Genomic DNA, 21,163 nt, shown 5'->3' with positions numbered 1-21,163 from the left:
TGCTTAATTTGTCTCCCGATTGGCCTTTCTGATTCCCAGGTCAGTCTGGCTTCTTTTGGATAGTTGGGGACCTCAACTTCCCTCACTTCCGCAAATTTAATGGGGAAGAGTGGGGTGGAATGGAGCAGCCCATAAAAGGTAGCTGAAAGGCCAAAGGGGGGGTTGAAAGTTACTTATGGCATTATGGTCTTTTGTTTGTTTTGTTTTTTTGAGAAGCAATTAGAGTTAAATGACTTGCCCAGGGTCACCCAGCTAATTCGTATTATCTGATTGTGACCTGCCTTTATCTGATGTCAAATTTGAACCCAGGTCCTCCTGAACCATTTAGCTATTTCTTTCTGTGGCATTATGGAGAATTCTAGATAAGTCCAAAATCAGTGCAGCTGGTAGGTAAAAACCTGTGCTGATCCCTCTCTTTAAATGGAGTCCCTGTTAATGGAACATTTGGTTAGAGGTGGGATGACCATCTATCATGGATTTTGTCCATAAGATTATATTAGGTGGAGTACAAAGGGCATCATTAGGGGAATCAGAAATGTAAGAGGTAATAATAGATGACGTTTTATGGTAATCTTCAAAGAAAATTAAATACATTATCTCACTTGACCTTTACTATAGCTCTGAAAGTACTACAGATGTTAACCTTATTTTCCAGTTGAGGAAAGAGAATATAGAAATTATATGACTTGTGTGAGTTGGTGGTAGTATTCAAAGGAGATTACTGATTTGTAGTCTAATGCTCATTCCGTTGGATTTACAATTTCTCTTCATCATTTTAGAGTTTATCTAATCCAGCCCTTTATTTGAAAAATGAAGAAAATGAAGCTCAGAAGGTTTAGCCATTTCCCAACCAATGGACATTGTTTTCAAGTATGCTGTCCCCCAAAGTGTTGCTATAAATATTTTGGTGTAAATGGGGATTTTCTTCATTATCAATAGCCTTACTGAGGTGTAAATCTAGTACTGGAATCTCTGGGTCAAGGGTATGAACTTTTAGTCAAGTTATTTGCATAATTCCAAATTGATTTCCAAAAATTATTGTAATGATCACAGCTCTAATAACAATGCACTAGTGTATAGAATCCCTCCAACAGTAATCATACCTTTCTCTCATTATCTTTGTCAATTTGCAGGTGAAATTTCAATTATTTTGGATTTGCATTTCTTATGTCATTTGTAATTTTGAAACATTTTAATATGTTTGATAAGGTCCTGAATTGTATGTTGGACAGAGAGAAACTAAAGAACTGATCCCTGAGGCAAGCAGGGAGAAGGTATTCAGTTTAGCTTCATGGTCCCACCTTCTGGGGAGATCATCCAGTGAGAAATCAAACTTAAAGAACATCTAAAAGATCTACTTCTGTTAGGTCTTGGGCAGCTTCACCTTGCCATACCCTGTCAGAAATCCCAGTCATGTCCCCGAGGTTAAATTTTCCCCTATAAAATCTACTTCTGGGCCCCCCCATGCCAACTGCCTTCCTTTGGGTCAGTCTGCCCACAGCACTCTGCCTCCTGGTGTCTTCTCCCACGCCATATGCTATCTCTCCTAACTCCACTGTTTGGGGTTTCCCAAACCCACTTCTCTTCCTTACAGCCAACTAATTCTTTTGGGGTGCTAAGTCTTTCACGATTTAGCCTGCTAGATAAGGACATGCCCCAGTCTTATGTGGTACTCCCTTGAGCTTGTCTTTTGTATGCTCTTCCACTCTATCTCATATTTGTCATTTCCAGTGTCTATTGTATCCCTTCATTTTGTTTGTAACCTATTTCCCTAAATAAGTCTACCTTTTGCCAAAGAGAATGACCCTTATGAATTCTTCACGATCGAACCCCAACTTTTGGTTGTCTACTATCATTTGGTGTCTACATCCACTCATATCACATTTGTTAATAGTATGCAATTTTTCCTTTTGAAAATTGTACATATCCTTTTATCATTTATTTAATTTTTACTTTTGGTCATATACCAGCTCAAATATTTTGATAACAAATCTGATATATTTTCCCCCTGTTCAACTGCTTCTCTTCTTATCTCCAGTGTCCCAGAAGATTGAGTGATTTGCCCAGAAGTAAGGAAGCCTGGAGTTTCAATCCTTGCCCTGCCCTTAATTAAGTGTGTGAAATTGGGCAGTCTCCTAATGTCATGTCTGTGTATCTGTTAAATAGGGAGTTGAAACAGGCAACCCAAATTCACCAAATCAGTAAGAGATAGTGTAAAATAATGAAAGGAATGATTGATATTGAAGGCTGAAGTCCTGGTTCAGATCCTTACTAATATGACCTTGGTCATTTAAGCTCTTGGAAACTTCAATTTCCTTTTCTGTAAAATGGGGAAAAGAATACTTCTCTCACATTTGCTGAGAGGAAATCATCAACCACAAAGGGCTATTATTAACCAAATAATAATTTTCCCTGGAGGAAAACATCTAGGAATCCTGGGTCCTGCAACTTGTCAGTTGTTTGATCGCATTCAAAATCCTTTTCTTCGTCTCTGAAGAGGTCACCAAATAATTAATTTTACAGGGCAGCTAGGTGGCAGTGGATAGAGCATCAGCCCTTAAGTTAGGAGGACATGGGTTCAAATCTGCACCTTAACATTGCCTAGCTGTGTGACCCTGGGCAAGTCACTTAACCCCAATTGCCTCAGGAAAAAAAAAGGAAAAAACTGCACGTGATGGCACTCCTTTCACTCATCCCCTTTAACTAGTTTTCCTAATAAGACCGCCTCATTCCCTGGACACTTACTCCCCTAACCCCTACTTTCCTCCCCAAGCTAGGCGGCGCAGTACCCAGTCCAGGCCGCAGAGAGCAGTCGCAGCCCACGGAATAGAAGCTATCCAGAAAGGGGCGGAGCGCCCAAGTCGCTCCTCCTCCTCCTCCTCTGCACATGAGTGTTTGCCACGCCGAGCGTCTGAAGGCCTCCAAAGGCTCTCTTGAGCCGCGGTAGCGTGACTCACAGCACCCCTACCTCCTTCCCAACACTCCCCACCCCCCATCCAGTTCTTTGCCTCGTTTGAAGAGGGGTCAAGGGACGCTGGCAATGGACGTTTTCCTGGAGATTAGGAAGCGGCTGCAGAGCGCACTGCTGATAATCCGGTACAAAACTACCCATGTCTCAAGTACCTAGCCGTACAATATGGGACAACGGAAGCGGGATGGGTTCCCGAGCGAGGAAAGGGAGGGGAGATTTATCTAGGAACTTGCTTTCTGAATCCCCAACCAGGGCATCTCAGGACATCCCATTCCATCCCCAGGATGCAAATTAACGCGCAGGGAAAGGCTACCGATTTGCGTAAAATGACGAGCTGGGGAGACCTGACGCGTGGTTGATGAGCCAATAGATTGTCTGTTCATGGGCTCAGGAGAGTTACGTCTCACGTTTAACTCGCTAATGCCTCTGGAGGCTGGCGGAAGCCTAACCTGGTGCAGCGGCTTGGGCTTGGAGGCAATTGTTTCTGACGTCATTCCTGCTAGGGGAAACTCCGGGAGCCTGGCTATCTTTTCTCTATCCGTCCTCCCTTTCTCCTTCATTCTCTTATCTCATCTCTAACATCCGAAACTCACCAACTTTAAGCCCTTTCTTTTCTGCCAGCTCGGGTTCTCAGTCAATCCTCTTTTGAATTTATCTCTTAAGTGTAATACAGAGGTTTTCCGTACCAATATCCAGAATATTTCCAAAAAAATTTCTTTTGATAATCATGATTATTCTGACTTGTTTGTGTCATGAAGTCTGTGAAGAGATGACTAGTTGTTTTTTTAATTTTTGTTTTTAAAGTGGAACTGGTTTGAAAAAAAATATCCTATGCATAGTCACTGTTTTTGTCCCTAATCTATTTATCCTGGAGTGCTTTTCCAAATAGCACTGTGAATGGAGGAATGAGTGTCTCAGGGTATGTCTGGTTCCTCCTCACCTTTGTTATTCCTCATGCTTGCTACATAGCATGACCTAGAGCAAGTCTTAATAGAAGATGTTTAGAAATTAATGAGACATTTCCCTTTTTTGCAGGTGAGGAAACAGGTAGAGACTCAGAAAATGATTTTGCCTTAGGCTTCACAGGTGGTAAGAGACACAGATAAAGATAGTATGACTCCATTTTTTTTGTCCAGACTCCAAGTTCAGTATTCTTTCCACTATTTCATACTTTAAGCTTGGGCATTTGGCCGTCTACTTAGAGTAACCTTCCTTCCTTCCTTCCTTCCTTCCTTCCTTCCTTCCTTTCTTCCTTCCTTCCTTCCTTCCTTCCTCCCTTCCTTCTTTTCTTCCTTCCTCCCTTCCTTCTTTCCTTCCTTCCTCCCTTCCTCCCTTCCTCCCTTCCTCCCTTCCTCCCTTCCTCCCTTCCTCCCTTCCTCCCTTCCTCCCTCCCAGCTAATAAGTGTTATGGTGTTATGTGTCTGAGGCTTCATTACTTTTTCAGTCAGAAAGAACACCAGTTTTATTTGTTATTGTTCAGTTGTGCCTGACTTTTCATGATATCATTTAGGATTTTCTTTGAGAAGATAACTGGAGTGGTTTGTTGTTTTCCTTCTTCAGGTAATTTTACATATAAAGAATTAGGTAAACAGGATTAATTGACTTGCCCAAGAGTCTCTCTCTCTCTCTCTCTCTCTCTTTTTTAAAAATAACTTTTTATTGACAAAACCCATGCCAGGATAATTTTTATTTTATTTTATTTTTTAAAATTTTATTTAATAATTACTTTATATTGACAGAATCCATGCCAGGGTAATTTTTTTTACATTATCCCTTGTACTCGTTTCTGTTACGATTTTTCCCCTCCCTCCCTCCACCCCCTCCCCTAGATGGCAAGCAGTTTTATATATGTTAGATATGTTGCAGTATATCCTAGATACATTATATGTTTGCAGAACCGAGCAGTTCTCTTGTTGCACAGGGAGAATTGGATTCAGAAGGTAAAAATAACCCGGGAAGAAAAACAAAAATGCAGATAGTTCACAATCGTTTCCCAGTGTTCTTTCTTTGGATGTAGCTGCTTCTGTCCATCATTTATCAATTGAAACTCAGTTAGGTCTCTTTGTCAAAGAAATCCACTTCCATCAAAATATGTCCTCATACAATATCGTTGTTGAAGTGTATAATGATCTCCTGGTTCTGCTCATTTCATTTAGCATCAGTTCATGTAAGTCTCGCCAGTCCTCTCTGTATTCATCCTGCTGGTCATTTCTTACAGAACAATAATATTCCATAACATTCACATACGACAATTTACCCAGCCATTCTCCAATTGATGGGCATCCATTCATTTTCCAGTTTCTAGCCACTACAAACAGGGCTGCTACAAACATTTTGGCACATACAGGTCCCTTTCCCTTCTTTAGTATTTCTTTGGGATATAAGCCCAATAGAAACACTGCTGGATCAAAGGGTATGCACAATTTGATAACTTTTTGGGCATAATTCCAGATTGCTCTCCAGAATGGTTGGATTCGTTCACAACTCCACCAACAATGCATTAGTGTCCCAGTTTTCCCGCATCCCCTCCAACATTCATCATTATTTTTTCCTGTCATCTTAGCCAATCTGACAGGTGTGTAGTGGTATCTCAGAGTTGTCTTAATTTGCATTTCTCTGATCAATAATGATTTGGAACACTCTTTCATATGAGTGGTAATAGTTTCAATTTCATCCTCTGAAAATTGTCTGTTCATATCCTTTGACCATTTATCAATTGGAGAATGGCTTGATTTCTTAGAAATTTGAGTCAATTCTCTATATATTTTGGAAATGAGGCCTTTATCAGAACCTTTAACTGTGAAGATGTTTTCCCAGTTTGTTGCTTCCCTTCTAATCTTGTTTGCATTAGTTTTATTTGTACAAAGGCTTTTTAATTTGATGTAATCAAAATTTTCTATTTTGTGATCAGTAATGGTCTCTAGTTCATCTTTGGTCACAAATTTCTTTCTTCTCCACAAGTCTGAGAGATAAACTATCCTATGTTCCTCTAATTTATTTATAATCTTGTTCTTTATGCCTAGGTCATGGACCCATTTTGATCTTATCTTGGTATATAGTGTTAAGTGTGGGTCCATGCCTAATTTCTTAAAATAGTCAGGAGCATATATTTTAAAACCATCAGTAAGCATCATATGCAATGGGGAAAAACTGGAACCTTTCCCAGTAAGATCTGGAGTGAAGCAAGGTTGCCCACTATCACCATTATTATTTAATATCGTATTAGAAACACTAGCCTCGGCAATAAGAGTCGAGAAAGATATTAAAGGAATTAGAGTAGGCAATGAGGAAACCAAACTATCACTCTTTGCAGATGATATGATGGTATACCTAGAGAACCCCAGAGATTCTACTAAAAAGCTATTAGAAATAATTCATAATTTTAGCAAAGTAGCTGGCTACAAAATAAATCCCCATAAATCCTCAAGCATTTTTATACATCACCAACAAAACCCAACAGCAAGAGATACAAAGAGAAATTCCATTCAGAATAACTGTTGATAGCATAAAATATTTGGGAATCTATCTACCAAAGGAAAGTCAGGAATTGTTTGACCAAAATTATAAAAAAGTCTCCACACAAATAAAGTCAGACTTAAATAATTGGAAAAATATTAAGTGCTCTTGGATCGGCTGAGCAAACATAATAAAGATGACAATACTCCCTAAACTAATCTATTTATTTAGTGCTATACCAATCAGACTTCCAAGAAAATATTTTAATGATCTAGAAAAAATAACAACAAAATTCATATGGAACAATAAAAAGTCGAGAATCTCAAGGGAATTAATGAAAAAAAAAATCAAATGAAGGTGGCCTAGCTGTACCTGATCTAAAATTATATTATAAAGCAGCAGTCACCAAAACCATTTGGTATTGGCTAAGAAATAGATTAGTGGATCAGTGGAAAAGGTTAGGTTCACAAGACAGAATAGTCAACTATAGCAATCTAGTGTTTGACAAACCCAAAAACCCTAACTTCTGGGATAAGAATTCATTATTTGATAGAAACTGCTGGGATAATTGGACATTAGTATGGCAAGGTAATTTTTTTACAGCATTATCCCTTGCACTCACTTCTGTTCCGATTTTTCCCCTCCCTCCCTCCACCCCCTCCCCCAGATGGCAAGCAGTCCTTTACATGTTAAATAGGTTACAGTATATCCTAGATGTATATCCTAGATATGTGTGCAGAATCGAACAGTTCTCTTGTTGCACAGGGAGAATTGGGTTCAGAAGGTATAAATAACCCGGGAAGAAAAACAAAAATGCAAGCAGTTTATATTCATTTCCCAGTGTTCTTTCTTTGGGTGTAGCTGCTTCTGTCCATCCTTGATCAATTGAAACTGAATTAGCTCTTTTTATTGAAGAGATCCACTTCCATCAGAATACATCCTCAAACAGTATCATTGTTGAGGTATATAATGATCTCCTGGTTCTGCTCATTTCACTTAGCATCAGTTCATGTAAGTCTCGCCAGTCCTCTCTGTATTCATCCTGCTGGTCATTCCTTACAGAACAATAATATTCCATAACGTTCATATACCCACAATTTACCCAACCATTCTCCAATTGATGGGCATCCTTCCTTCCTTCCTTCTTTCCTTCCCTCCTTCCTTCCTTCCTTCCTTCCTTCCTTCCTTCCTTCCTTCCTTCCTGCTGTTCATCCTGCTGGTCATTCTTTACAGAACAATAATATTCCATAACGTTCGTATACCACAATTTACCCAACCATTCTCCAATTGATGGGCATCCATTCATTTTCCAGCTTCTAGCTACTACAAACAAGGCTGCCACAAACATTTTGGCACATACAGGTCCCTTTCCCTTCTTTAGTATCTCTTTGGGGTATAAGCCCAGTAGAAACACTGCTGGATCAAAGGGTATGCACAGTTTGATAACTTTTTGAGCATAGTTCCAAATTGCTCTCCAGAATGGCTGGATGTGTTCACAATTCCACCAACAATGTATCAGTGTCCCTGTTTTCCCACATCCCCTCCAACATTCCATATTATCTTTCCCTGTCACATAATAAATACTTAATAGATGTTTTTCATATTGTAACATCTCATTAAGGAATCTTTAATGATACTGTACTTACACATACAGGGAATACCTTATTGGAAGAAAACTTTTATAGTTGGATCAAATTATTATTGATAATAAAGCAATAGCAAACACAATGAAATTTTATATTTTTGACATCTTTTAACCAATTTGGTGATGACAGAGATGCTCTCTACTATGTAATATTGTTCTTAAAGCTTTCCTCAGTATATATCCTCACTTGAAGATTTCATTGATTGATTAGAATTCAGATGATTTGTATAAACATTTATGTAGATGGCAAAGTAGGCATGTGGGTTGTTAGTTGTTCTCTCAGTCACCTTTTTAAGGTGTTCATAAGATCCCAAACTTTTTTTCCCATTTCATATCTTACTTTCCTTCAAATGTATTGTGAATTTTGAAGTAGTGAGGTGACAAAGTAAGTACAGAGCTGGGCCTGAAGTCAGAAAGACTTGGGTTCAAATATGTCCCCAGATACTTCCTGACTGTATGCCTCTGGGCAAGTTACTTAACTTCTTTTTGCCTCAGTTTCCTCATCTGGAAAATGAAGAAGATAATAGCATTTGCCTCCCAGGGTTGTTGTGAGGATCAAATGAAATAATAATTATAAAGCATTTAATACAGTGCCTGGCATATGGTAAGCACTATGTAAATATTAGTTATTATTATTAATTATCTAGGATGAGTCTTCTCACTGTATTCTTAATCTGAACCAACTGATTTTCCCACTTTTGTTCCCTTTAATGGCATTTCTTTTTTCCCCCTTTTCTGGGATTCATATTGGAGTTCAGTTGTGGTGCTTCAATTGTACTGAATAGTTAAAAAGAGGTTGTTTTAAATAGAAATCTTTCCAGATATTTTATATGTTTTTTCTACTTGTCCTCTCAAATACTTTTGGACAAATTGCTTGGTCTTCCCCAAACTAGTTTTGTATAAAAGTGTATCAGAATTGGAAAGGGGCAATTCTATTTTCTCCTAATTGAGGTTGGATTAATTGTTATGGATACAGGATAATTTAAGTATTTCATATCAATGTAAATCTTAAATAACTCATAAATAAAAAAATGGAAATGAAACAATTCCAAGAAATCAGATCTGTGTTAGCTAAATGGTGATCATTAAACAGCTTTACTTTAAGTTGATAAAACTAGCTATGTGATTTTGGATAAGGCATTTAAATTTTCTAGGTCTCATTTTCCTCATTTATAAATTGAAAGGGCTAGGTGATCTTAAAGATTTTTCCAGCTCTAACTTTAGCTCAAATTTTCTATAACTGCACATTTGAGGAGTGTAGGACACTTTAAGAAAAGTCATGGAATTTGAAGAATTTTTTTCCTACTTCACAAACCTGTGTTTGATCTAGACATTATTTATGGGCCTATTAACATTATTAGGATTGGAAAAGATTTTAGAGACATCTAGTTGAAATGCTTCATTTTATAATTGAGGAAACAGAATGATTAGTATGTATGAAACAGATAGTATCAGAGCTGGTATTTTAACATAGCAGATCCAGTGAGATTTCTATTATGAGACTTCAAGTTTTTGCCAAATTGCAGATTTGTTTGTTTGTTTTACAGAATAAGTAATTTTTTCATTTGTAAAATGAGGCAGTAAGATTAAGTTTTCCCGGTTAAAATTTTGTGGTTCTGTTTCTGGATTTGAATGGCTAAATCAGCTATGTTGTTAGCTGGCTCTCTTATCTTTCTCATAAAAAGGCACAATCTGGTGGCATAGTGGAAAGAACGTGACCCAAGTTCAAATGTGGCCTCAGACACTTAATTGTGTGAGGCTGGGCAAATCATTGAATACTGTTTGGCTCAGTTTCCTCATCTGTAAAATGAGCTGGAGAAGGAAATGACAAATAATTCCAGTATCTTTGCAAAGAAAATCTCAGATGAGGTCACTGGGAGTTGGACATGACTGATTCAACTAAAATGAACCAACAACATGAAAAGCTGTTTTTTTAGACTGAAGGATTTATGATTTGCCCAGAATTTGAGAATAGAGAAATAGATACATAATAATGACACTATGATTATGTATTTCTGAATTTTTCTCAGAAATACCAGTACAAGTGAGAGTAGAAACCAAACTCAAACAAATATAATCTAAGATATTAAAATCATCCTAATCCTTCTCAGCACTGTCCTCAGTGATTTAGATGCTAGTCTTGGCTCTGCTACTTACAGAAAAAGCTAACTATTCAATCTTAATGGCTTTAATCTCTTTTATAAAATAGCATTGCTAGACTAGAAGACCTCTGAAATAAATTCTCTCACTAGATCGAATGCCCCACACATATTTAAGTTGACTCACACAAATGACATTAAACTTGTGAATTTTCTTAAATCCTTTCTACTTGCATATTCAAAATGATTTTTATTAAAATATTGCATAATAAATTACCTGAATTATTCTTAACAGAACTAAATTGTAATGGTCCTGCCCCTAACTAGATCTGTTCTTTTTATATTCCTTGAAGGTGAAAGTGATCTCCCATTTCCAAAGATTCACTATTTTGTCTATTTTTTTTTTTTTGTAGGCCTCTTTGCCTACAAAGATAACTTCCTTTTTTTTTTTTTTTTAATAACTTTTTATTGACAGAACCCATGCCAGGGTAATTTTTTACAACATTATCCCTTGCACTCACTTCTGTTCCGATTTTTCCCCTCCCTCCCTTCACCCCCTCCCTAGATGGCAAGCAGTCTTATATATGTTAAATATGTTTCAGTATGTCCTAGATACAATATACGTGTGTAGAACCGAACAGTTCTCTTGTTGCACAGGGAGAATTGGATTCAGAAGGTAAAAATAACCCGGGAAGAAAAACAAAAATGCAAATAGTTTACTTTCATTTCTCAGTATTCTTTCTTTGGGTGTAGCTGCTTCTGTCCATCCTTGATCAATTGAAACTGAATTAGCTCTTTTTATTGAAGAGATCCACTTCCATCAGAATACATCCTCAAACAGTATCATTGTTGAGGTATATAATGATCTCCTGGTTCTGCTCATTTCACTTAGCATCAGTTCATGTAAGTCTCGCCAGTCCTCTCTGTATTCATCCTGCTGGTCATTCCTTACAGAACAATAATATTCCATAACGTTCATATACCCACAATTTACCCAACCATTCTCCAATTGATGGGCATCCTTCCTTCCTTCCTTCTTTCCTTCCCTCCTTCCTTCCTTCCTTCCTTCCTTCCTTCCTTCCTGCTGTTCATCCTGCTGGTCATTCTTTACAGAACAATAATATTCCATAACGTTCGTATACCACAATTTACCCAACCATTCTCCAATTGATGGGCATCCATTCATTTTCCAGCTTCTAGCTACTACAAACAAGGCTGCCACAAACATTTTGGCACATACAGGTCCCTTTCCCTTCTTTAGTATCTCTTTGGGGTATAAGCCCAGTAGAAACACTGCTGGATCAAAGGGTATGCACAGTTTGATAACTTTTTGAGCATAGTTCCAAATTGCTCTCCAGAATGGCTGGATGTGTTCACAATTCCACCAACAATGTATCAGTGTCCCTGTTTTCCCACATCCCCTCCAACATTCCATATTATCTTTCCCTGTCACATAATAAATACTTAATAGATGTTTTTCATATTGTAACATCTCATTAAGGAATCTTTAATGATACTGTACTTACACATACAGGGAATACCTTATTGGAAGAAAACTTTTATAGTTGGATCAAATTATTATTGATAATAAAGCAATAGCAAACACAATGAAATTTTATATTTTTGACATCTTTTAACCAATTTGGTGATGACAGAGATGCTCTCTACTATGTAATATTGTTCTTAAAGCTTTCCTCAGTATATATCCTCACTTGAAGATTTCATTGATTGATTAGAATTCAGATGATTTGTATAAACATTTATGTAGATGGCAAAGTAGGCATGTGGGTTGTTAGTTGTTCTCTCAGTCACCTTTTTAAGGTGTTCATAAGATCCCAAACTTTTTTTCCCATTTCATATCTTACTTTCCTTCAAATGTATTGTGAATTTTGAAGTAGTGAGGTGACAAAGTAAGTACAGAGCTGGGCCTGAAGTCAGAAAGACTTGGGTTCAAATATGTCCCCAGATACTTCCTGACTGTATGCCTCTGGGCAAGTTACTTAACTTCTTTTTGCCTCAGTTTCCTCATCTGGAAAATGAAGAAGATAATAGCATTTGCCTCCCAGGGTTGTTGTGAGGATCAAATGAAATAATAATTATAAAGCATTTAATACAGTGCCTGGCATATGGTAAGCACTATGTAAATATTAGTTATTATTATTAATTATCTAGGATGAGTCTTCTCACTGTATTCTTAATCTGAACCAACTGATTTTCCCACTTTTGTTCCCTTTAATGGCATTTCTTTTTTCCCCCTTTTCTGGGATTCATATTGGAGTTCAGTTGTGGTGCTTCAATTGTACTGAATAGTTAAAAAGAGGTTGTTTTAAATAGAAATCTTTCCAGATATTTTATATGTTTTTTCTACTTGTCCTCTCAAATACTTTTGGACAAATTGCTTGGTCTTCCCCAAACTAGTTTTGTATAAAAGTGTATCAGAATTGGAAAGGGGCAATTCTATTTTCTCCTAATTGAGGTTGGATTAATTGTTATGGATACAGGATAATTTAAGTATTTCATATCAATGTAAATCTTAAATAACTCATAAATAAAAAAATGGAAATGAAACAATTCCAAGAAATCAGATCTGTGTTAGCTAAATGGTGATCATTAAACAGCTTTACTTTAAGTTGATAAAACTAGCTATGTGATTTTGGATAAGGCATTTAAATTTTCTAGGTCTCATTTTCCTCATTTATAAATTGAAAGGGCTAGGTGATCTTAAAGATTTTTCCAGCTCTAACTTTAGCTCAAATTTTCTATAACTGCACATTTGAGGAGTGTAGGACACTTTAAGAAAAGTCATGGAATTTGAAGAATTTTTTTCCTACTTCACAAACCTGTGTTTGATCTAGACATTATTTATGGGCCTATTAACATTATTAGGATTGGAAAAGATTTTAGAGACATCTAGTTGAAATGCTTCATTTTATAATTGAGGAAACAGAATGATTAGTATGTATGAAACAGATAGTATCAGAGCTGGTATTTTAACATAGCAGATCCAGTGAGATTTCTATTATGAGACTTCAAGTTTTTGCCAAATTGCAGATTTGTTTGTTTGTTTTACAGAATAAGTAATTTTTTCATTTGTAAAATGAGGCAGTAAGATTAAGTTTTCCCGGTTAAAATTTTGTGGTTCTGTTTCTGGATTTGAATGGCTAAATCAGCTATGTTGTTAGCTGGCTCTCTTATCTTTCTCATAAAAAGGCACAATCTGGTGGCATAGTGGAAAGAACGTGACCCAAGTTCAAATGTGGCCTCAGACACTTAATTGTGTGAGGCTGGGCAAATCATTGAATACTGTTTGGCTCAGTTTCCTCATCTGTAAAATGAGCTGGAGAAGGAAATGACAAATAATTCCAGTATCTTTGCAAAGAAAATCTCAGATGAGGTCACTGGGAGTTGGACATGACTGATTCAACTAAAATGAACCAACAACATGAAAAGCTGTTTTTTTAGACTGAAGGATTTATGATTTGCCCAGAATTTGAGAATAGAGAAATAGATACATAATAATGACACTATGATTATGTATTTCTGAATTTTTCTCAGAAATACCAGTACAAGTGAGAGTAGAAACCAAACTCAAACAAATATAATCTAAGATATTAAAATCATCCTAATCCTTCTCAGCACTGTCCTCAGTGATTTAGATGCTAGTCTTGGCTCTGCTACTTACAGAAAAAGCTAACTATTCAATCTTAATGGCTTTAATCTCTTTTATAAAATAGCATTGCTAGACTAGAAGACCTCTGAAATAAATTCTCTCACTAGATCGAATGCCCCACACATATTTAAGTTGACTCACACAAATGACATTAAACTTGTGAATTTTCTTAAATCCTTTCTACTTGCATATTCAAAATGATTTTTATTAAAATATTGCATAATAAATTACCTGAATTATTCTTAACAGAACTAAATTGTAATGGTCCTGCCCCTAACTAGATCTGTTCTTTTTATATTCCTTGAAGGTGAAAGTGATCTCCCATTTCCAAAGATTCACTATTTTGTCTATTTTTTTTTTTTTTGTAGGCCTCTTTGCCTACAAAGATAACTTCCTTTTTTTTTTTTTTTTAATAACTTTTTATTGACAGAACCCATGCCAGGGTAATTTTTTACAACATTATCCTTGCACTCACTTCTGTTCCGATTTTTCCCCTCCCTCCCTTCACCCCCTCCCTAGATGGCAAGCAGTCTTATATATGTTAAATATGTTTCAGTATGTCCTAGATACAATATACGTGTGTAGAACCGAACAGTTCTCTTGTTGCACAGGGAGAATTGGATTCAGAAGGTAAAAATAACCCGGGAAGAAAAACAAAAATGCAAATAGTTTACTTTCATTTCTCAGTATTCTTTCTTTGGGTGTAGCTGCTTCAGTCCATCATTGATCAATTGAAACTGAGTTAGGTCTCTTTGTCAAAAAATCCACTTCCATCAGAATACATCTAAATACAGTATCGTTGTTGAAGTATATAATGATCTCCTGGTTCTGCTCATTTCACTTAGCATCAGTTCATGTAAGTCTCTCCAAGCCTCTCTGTATTCATTCTGCTGATCATTTCTTTTTATTTTTTTTTTTTAATAATTTTTTATTGATAGAACACATGCCAGGGTAATTTTTTACAGCATTATCCCTTGCATTCATTTCTGTTCCGATTTTTCCTCTCCCTCCCTCCACCCCTTCCCCCAGATGGCAAGAGTCCTTTACATGTTGAATGGGTTGCAATATATCCTAGATACAATATATGTGTGCAGAACTGAACAGTTTTCTTGTTGCACAGGGAGAATTGAATTCAGAAGGTATAAATAACCCGGGAGGAAAAACATAAATGCAAGCAGTTTATATTCATTTCCAGTGTTCTTTCTCTGGGTGTAGCTTCTTCTGTCCATCTTTGATCAATTAAGGCTCTCTTTATCAAAGAGGTCCACTTCCATCAGAATACATCCTCAAACAGTATCATTGTTGAGGTATATAATGATCTCCTGGTTCTGCTCATTTCACTCAGCATCAGTTCATGTAAGTCTCGCCAGTCCTCTCTGTATTCATCCTGCTGGTCGTTCCTTACAGAACAATAATATTCCATAACGTTCATATACCACAACATATTTAGCCATTCCCCAATTAATGGGCATCCACTCAATTTCTAGCCCCAGACAACTCTTGAATACTACAAGTTACAACAGCAAGTACACACTTGCATTGGTCCAAGTAGTTGCCTCACCTGGGAGTTGCTTAATTAGATCCAATCCAAAACAAAAACAAAAATACACATGGTAATATTGGTGACTATTGTTGTTCAGTCATTTAAGTCATGACCCTATTTGGGATTTTCTTGGTAAAGATATTGAAGTGGCTTGCCATTTCCTTCTCTAGCTTTTTACTAATGAGGAAATTGAAGCAAACCGGTGACATGACTTAATTAGGGTCGCAGGCTTTTTTTAAACTCAGGTCTTCCAGCTTCTCTATGCATTGCACTGCCTAGCTACTCTATATAAAAATAAAGCCTATATATAAAGATGTATAAAGAATACATGTATACCTTGTTCTAGAAACTAGATGTGGAAAGAACATTGTACCAGAAAAAGGGGAAAGTGGGGGTACTACATCTCATGAAGAGGCAAAGAAAACCTATTATATCTGAGAGAAAGAATGGAGAGGGATGAATATAGTGAGTATTTTACTGCTTTCAGAATTGGCTTTAAGAGAAAAATTTTAGACATATTCCATTTATGGTGAAACTTCTCCCACCTCATTGAAAAGTGAGAAGGGAAAAGTGAAAAGGGAAGGAATAAGCTAAGCGGAAGGGAATACGGGAACTGAGAGGGAAAGGGGTAAGATAGGGGGAGGAAATCTAAGGCAGGGGAGGGGAGATACTAAAAAGGGAGGGCTGTGAGAAGCAAGTGGCGCTCACAAGCTTAATACTGGGAAGGGGGTAAGGGAGAAAGAAGGGAGAAAAGCATAAAAAGGGTTAACAAGACGGCAAGTAATACAGAATTGGTAATTTTAACCATAAATGTGAACAGGGTAAACTCCTCCATAAAGAGGAAGCGGTTAGCAGAATGGATTAAAAGCCAGAATCCTACAATATGTTGTTTACAGGAAACATACCTGAAGCAGGGAGATACATGCAGGTTAAAGGTAAAAGGTTGGAGCAAAATCTACTATGCTTCAGGTGAAGTCAAAAAAGCAGGGGTAGCCATCCTGATTTCAGATCAAGCTAAAGCAAAAATTGATCTAATCAAAAGAGATAAGGAAGGGCACTATATCTTGCTAAAGGGTAGAATGAATAATGAAGCAGTATCTATATTAAACATATATGCACCAAGTAGTGTAGCATCTAAATTCTTAAAAGAGAAATTAAGAGAGCTACAAGAAGAAATAGACAGCAAAACTATAATAGTGGGAGATCTCAACCTTGCACTCTCAGGATTAGATAAATCAAACCACAAAATAAATAAGAAAGAAGTCAAAGAGATAAATAGAATACTAGAAAAATTAGATATGATAGCTCTCTGGAGAAAATGTAATGGGGACAGAAAGGAGTATACCTTCTTTTCAGCAGTTCATGGAACTTATACAAAAATTGACCATATATTAGGACATAAAAACCTCAAACTCAAATGCAGTAAGGCAGAAATAGTAAATGCATCCTTTTCAGACCACGATGCATTGAAAATTACATTCAATAAAAAGCCAGGGGAAAGTAGACCAAAAAATAATTGGAAACGAAATAATCTCATACTAAAGAATGATTGGGTGAAACAGCAAATTATAGACATAATTAATAACTTCACCCAAGAAAACGATAATAATGAGACATCATACCAAAATGTATGGGACGCAGCCAAAGCGGTAATAAGGGGAAATCTCATATCTCTAGAGGCCTATTTGTATAAAATAGAGAAAGAGAAGGTCAATGAATTGGGCTTGCAACTAAAAATGCTAGAAAAGGAACAAATTAAAACCCCCCAGTCAAACACTAAACTTGAAATTCTAAAAATAAAAGGAGAGATCAATAAAATTGAAAGTAAAAAAACTATTGAATTAATTAATAAAACTAAGAGTTGGTTCTATGAAAAAACCAACAAAATAGACAAACCCTTAGTAAATCTGATTTAAAAAAGGAAAGAGGAAAATCAAATTGTTAGTCTTAAAAATGAAAAGGGAGAACTCACCACTAATGAAGAGGAAATTAGAGCAATAATTAGGAGTTACTTTGCCCAACTTTACGCCAATAAATTCGACAACTTAAATGAAATAGAAGAATACCTCCAAAAATATAGCTTGCCTAAACTAATAGAGGAAGAAGTAAATATCCTAAACACTCCCATCTCGGAAAAAGAAATAGAACAAACTATCAATCAACTCCCTAAGAAAAAATCCCCAGGACCAGATGGATTTACATGTGAATTCTATCAAACATTTAAAGATCAGTTAACTCCAATGCTAAATAAACTATTTGAAAAAATAGGGATTGAAGGAGTCCTACCAAACTCCTTTTATGACACAGACATGGTACTGATACCTAAACCAGGTAGGCTGAAAACAGAGAAAGAAAATTATAGACCAATCTCCCTAATGAATATTGATGCTAAAATCTTAAATAAAATATTAGCAAAAAGATTACAGAAAATCATCCCCAGGACAATACACTATGATCAAGTAGGATTTATACCAGGGATGCAGGGCTGGTTCAATATTAGGAAAACTATTAGCATAATTGACTATATCAATAATCAAACAAACAAAAACCATATGATCATCTCAATAGATGCAGAAAAAGCATTTGATAAAATCCAACATCCATTCCTAATAAAAACACTTGAGAGCATAGGAATAAATGGACTTTTCCTTAAAATAGTAAGAAGCATATATTTAAAACCTTCAGTAAGCATCATATGCAATGGGGAAAAACTGGAACCTTTCCCAGTAAGATCTGGAGTGAAGCAAGGTTGCCCACTATCACCATTATTATTCAATATTGTATTAGAAACACTAGCCTCTGCAATAAGAGTCGAGAAAGATATTAAAGGAATTAGAGTAGGCAATGAGGAAACCAAACTATCACTCTTTGCAGATGATATGATGGTATACCTAGAGAACCCCAGAGATTCTACTAAAAAGCTATTAGAAATAATTCATAATTTTAGCAAAGTAGCTGGCTACAAAATAAATCCCCATAAATCCTCAGCATTTTTATACACCACCAACAAAATCCAAGAGCAAGAGATACAAAGAGAAATTCCATTCAAAATAACTGTTGATAGCATAAAATATTTGGGAATCTATCTACCAAAGGAAAGTCAGGAATTGTTTGACCAAAATTATAAAAAAGTCTCCACACAAATAAAGTCAGACTTAAATAATTGGAAAAATATTAAGTGCTCTTGGATCGGCCGAGTGAATATAATAAAGATGACAATACTCCCTAAACTAATCTATTTATTTAGTGCTATACCAATCAGACTTCCAAGAAAATATTTTAATGATCTAGAAAAAATAACAACAAATTCATATGGAACAATAAAAAGTCAAGAACCTCAAGGGAATTAATGAAAAAAAAAATCAAATGAAGGTGGCCTAGCTATACCTGATCTAAAATTATATTATAAAGCAGCAGTCACCAAAACCATTTGGTATTGGCTAAGAAATAGATTAGTTGATCAGTGGAAAAGGTTAGGTTCACAAGACAGAATAGTCAACTATAGCAATCTAGTGTTTGACAAACCCAAAGATTCTAACTTTTGGGATAAGAATTCATTATTTGATAAAAACTGCTGGGATAACTGGAAATTAGAATGGCAGAAATTAGGCAAGGACCCACACTTAACACCATATACCAAGATAAGATCAAAATGGGTCCATGACCTAGGCATAAAGAACGAGATTATAAATAAATTAGAGGAACATAGGATAGTTTATCTCTCAGACTTGTGGAGGAGAAAGAAATTTGTGACCAAAGATGAACTAGAGACCATTACTGATCACAGAATAGAAAATTTTGATTATATCAAATTAAAAAGCCTTTGTACAAACAGAATGAAAGCAAACAAGATTAGTAGGGAAGCAACAAACTGGGAAAACATCTTTACAGTTAAAGGTTCTGATAAAGGCCTCATTTCCAAAATATATAGAGAACTGACCCTAATTTATAAGAAACCAAACCATTCTCCAATTGATAAATGGTCAAAGGATATGAACAGACAATTTTCAGAGGATGAAATTGAAACTATTATCACTCATATGAAAGAGTGTTCCAAATCATTATTGATCAGAGAAATGCAAATTAAGACAACTCTGAGATACCACTACACACCTGTCAGATTGGCTAAGATGACAGGAAAAAATAATGATGAATGTTGGAGGGGATGCGGGAAAACTGGGACACTGATGCATTGTTGGTGGAGTTGTGAACGAACCCAACCATTCTGGAGAACAATCTGGAATTATGCCCAAAAAGTTATCAACATGTGCATACCCTTTGATCCAGCAGTGTTTCTATTGGGCTTATATCCCAAAGAGCTACTAAAGAAGGGAAAGGGACCTGTATGTGCCAAAATGTTTGTAGCAGCCCTGTTTGTAGTGGCTAGAAACTGGAAAATGAATGGATGCCCATCAATTGGAGAGTGGCTGGGCAAATTGTGGTATATGAATGTTATGGAATATTATTGTTCTGTAAGAAATGACCAGCAGGATGAATACAGAGAGGCTTGGAGAGACTTACATGAACTGATGCTGAGTGAAATGAGCAGAAGCAGGAGATCACACACTTCGATAACGATTTTGTATGAGGATGTATTCTGATGGAAGTGGATTTCTATGACAAAGAGACCTAACTGAGTTTCAATGGATAAATGATGGACAGAAACAGCTACACCCAAAGAAGGAACACTGGGAAACGAATGTGAACTATTTGCATTTTTTATTTTCTTCCCGACTTATTTTTGCCTTCTGAATCCAATTCTCCCTGTGCAACAAGAGAACTGTTCGGTTCTGCAAACATATATTGTATCTAGGATATATTGCAACATATCTAACATATATAGGACTGCTTGCCATCTAGGGGAGGGGTGGAGGGAGGGAGGGGAAAAATCGAAACATAAGCGAGTGCAAGGGATAATGTTGTAAAAAATTACCCTGGCATGGATCCTGTCAATATAAAGTTATTATTAAATGAAATAAAATTTAAAAAAAAAAGAAAAAAAATAAAGCCTATTTTATAAGTTTTCTTTGTTATGAGAGTAGAAGTTACTATAAGGTTTGGAGACATGGTTGAATTCGAGATAGAAGGAATCTCGTGGGACAATCTTAGAGGATTTACTGGAAGCCTGGCGAAGATAAGGACATATGAGTGGACAATTGCAGGGAGTTGCCACATTTATAAAATTATGATCTGTGCAAATATTGAAGCATGGTAGGACTTGGTACTTTATAATTGGTTTAGCTGCACTTAATGTTAAATTTTCTTGATCAATATTCTTAAAGTTTAGTTAATGGGGGAACAATTTTATTTTTCTGTCAACAGAGAACCAAAACAAGAAAGCTTGCCCATAGATGTTTCCATAACTCCATCAGTACTGAAGATAAAAACTCTTGAACAATGCAGAGAAATCAATTTTCCACCAGAGGTCAGGGTTGTCCCTTCTTCCCTTCGTGGGCTGCATTATGTACCTGGAGATGGGATGCATATGAGATTTCTCGTTCAGGCCGACTCAGACAAGAGTAAGTAAAATGAACATTAATTACGGTTACCGTATTGACTTCCTCATTATAAATTAAATATAATATCTGTCTTGAAAAATTAAACCTTTCCCATCAGGAAGGTAACTTCCAAAACACATGTTATTTATTCTGAGGTAAATATATTTGGTTCTTAGGAATGGATTGGGCAGGTGGATAGGATGTCATCAAAAACAGCTGTGAAAAGCCACAAGGCAGGTCATTTAGAGGGAAATGATCTTCAGAATGGGAATGAACAAAAA

General features: G+C 36.3%; 1 protein-coding gene across 1 annotated transcript in view; it reads left to right on the top strand.

Moving 5' to 3' along the window:
• Nucleotides 1–2,855: 2,855 nt before the first annotated feature.
• UBE3D (ubiquitin protein ligase E3D) overlaps nt 2,856–21,163 on the top strand; it is a 211,719-nt gene continuing 193,411 nt past the window's right edge. Inside the window, exons 1-2 of the mRNA XM_051997325.1 lie at nt 2,856–3,096; nt 20,707–20,903. Coding sequence (XP_051853285.1) covers nt 3,041–3,096; nt 20,707–20,903 — 253 coding nt within the window. The 5' untranslated portion in view covers nt 2,856–3,040. The remainder of the gene's footprint in view (nt 3,097–20,706; nt 20,904–21,163) is intronic.

This window comes from Antechinus flavipes, chromosome 4 (genome assembly GCF_016432865.1).
Source record: "Antechinus flavipes isolate AdamAnt ecotype Samford, QLD, Australia chromosome 4, AdamAnt_v2, whole genome shotgun sequence".
Taxonomy (NCBI): domain Eukaryota; kingdom Metazoa; phylum Chordata; class Mammalia; order Dasyuromorphia; family Dasyuridae; genus Antechinus; species Antechinus flavipes.
Note: the sequence above shows the minus strand (reverse complement) of the source record. Positions and strands in the feature narration are given on the sequence as shown.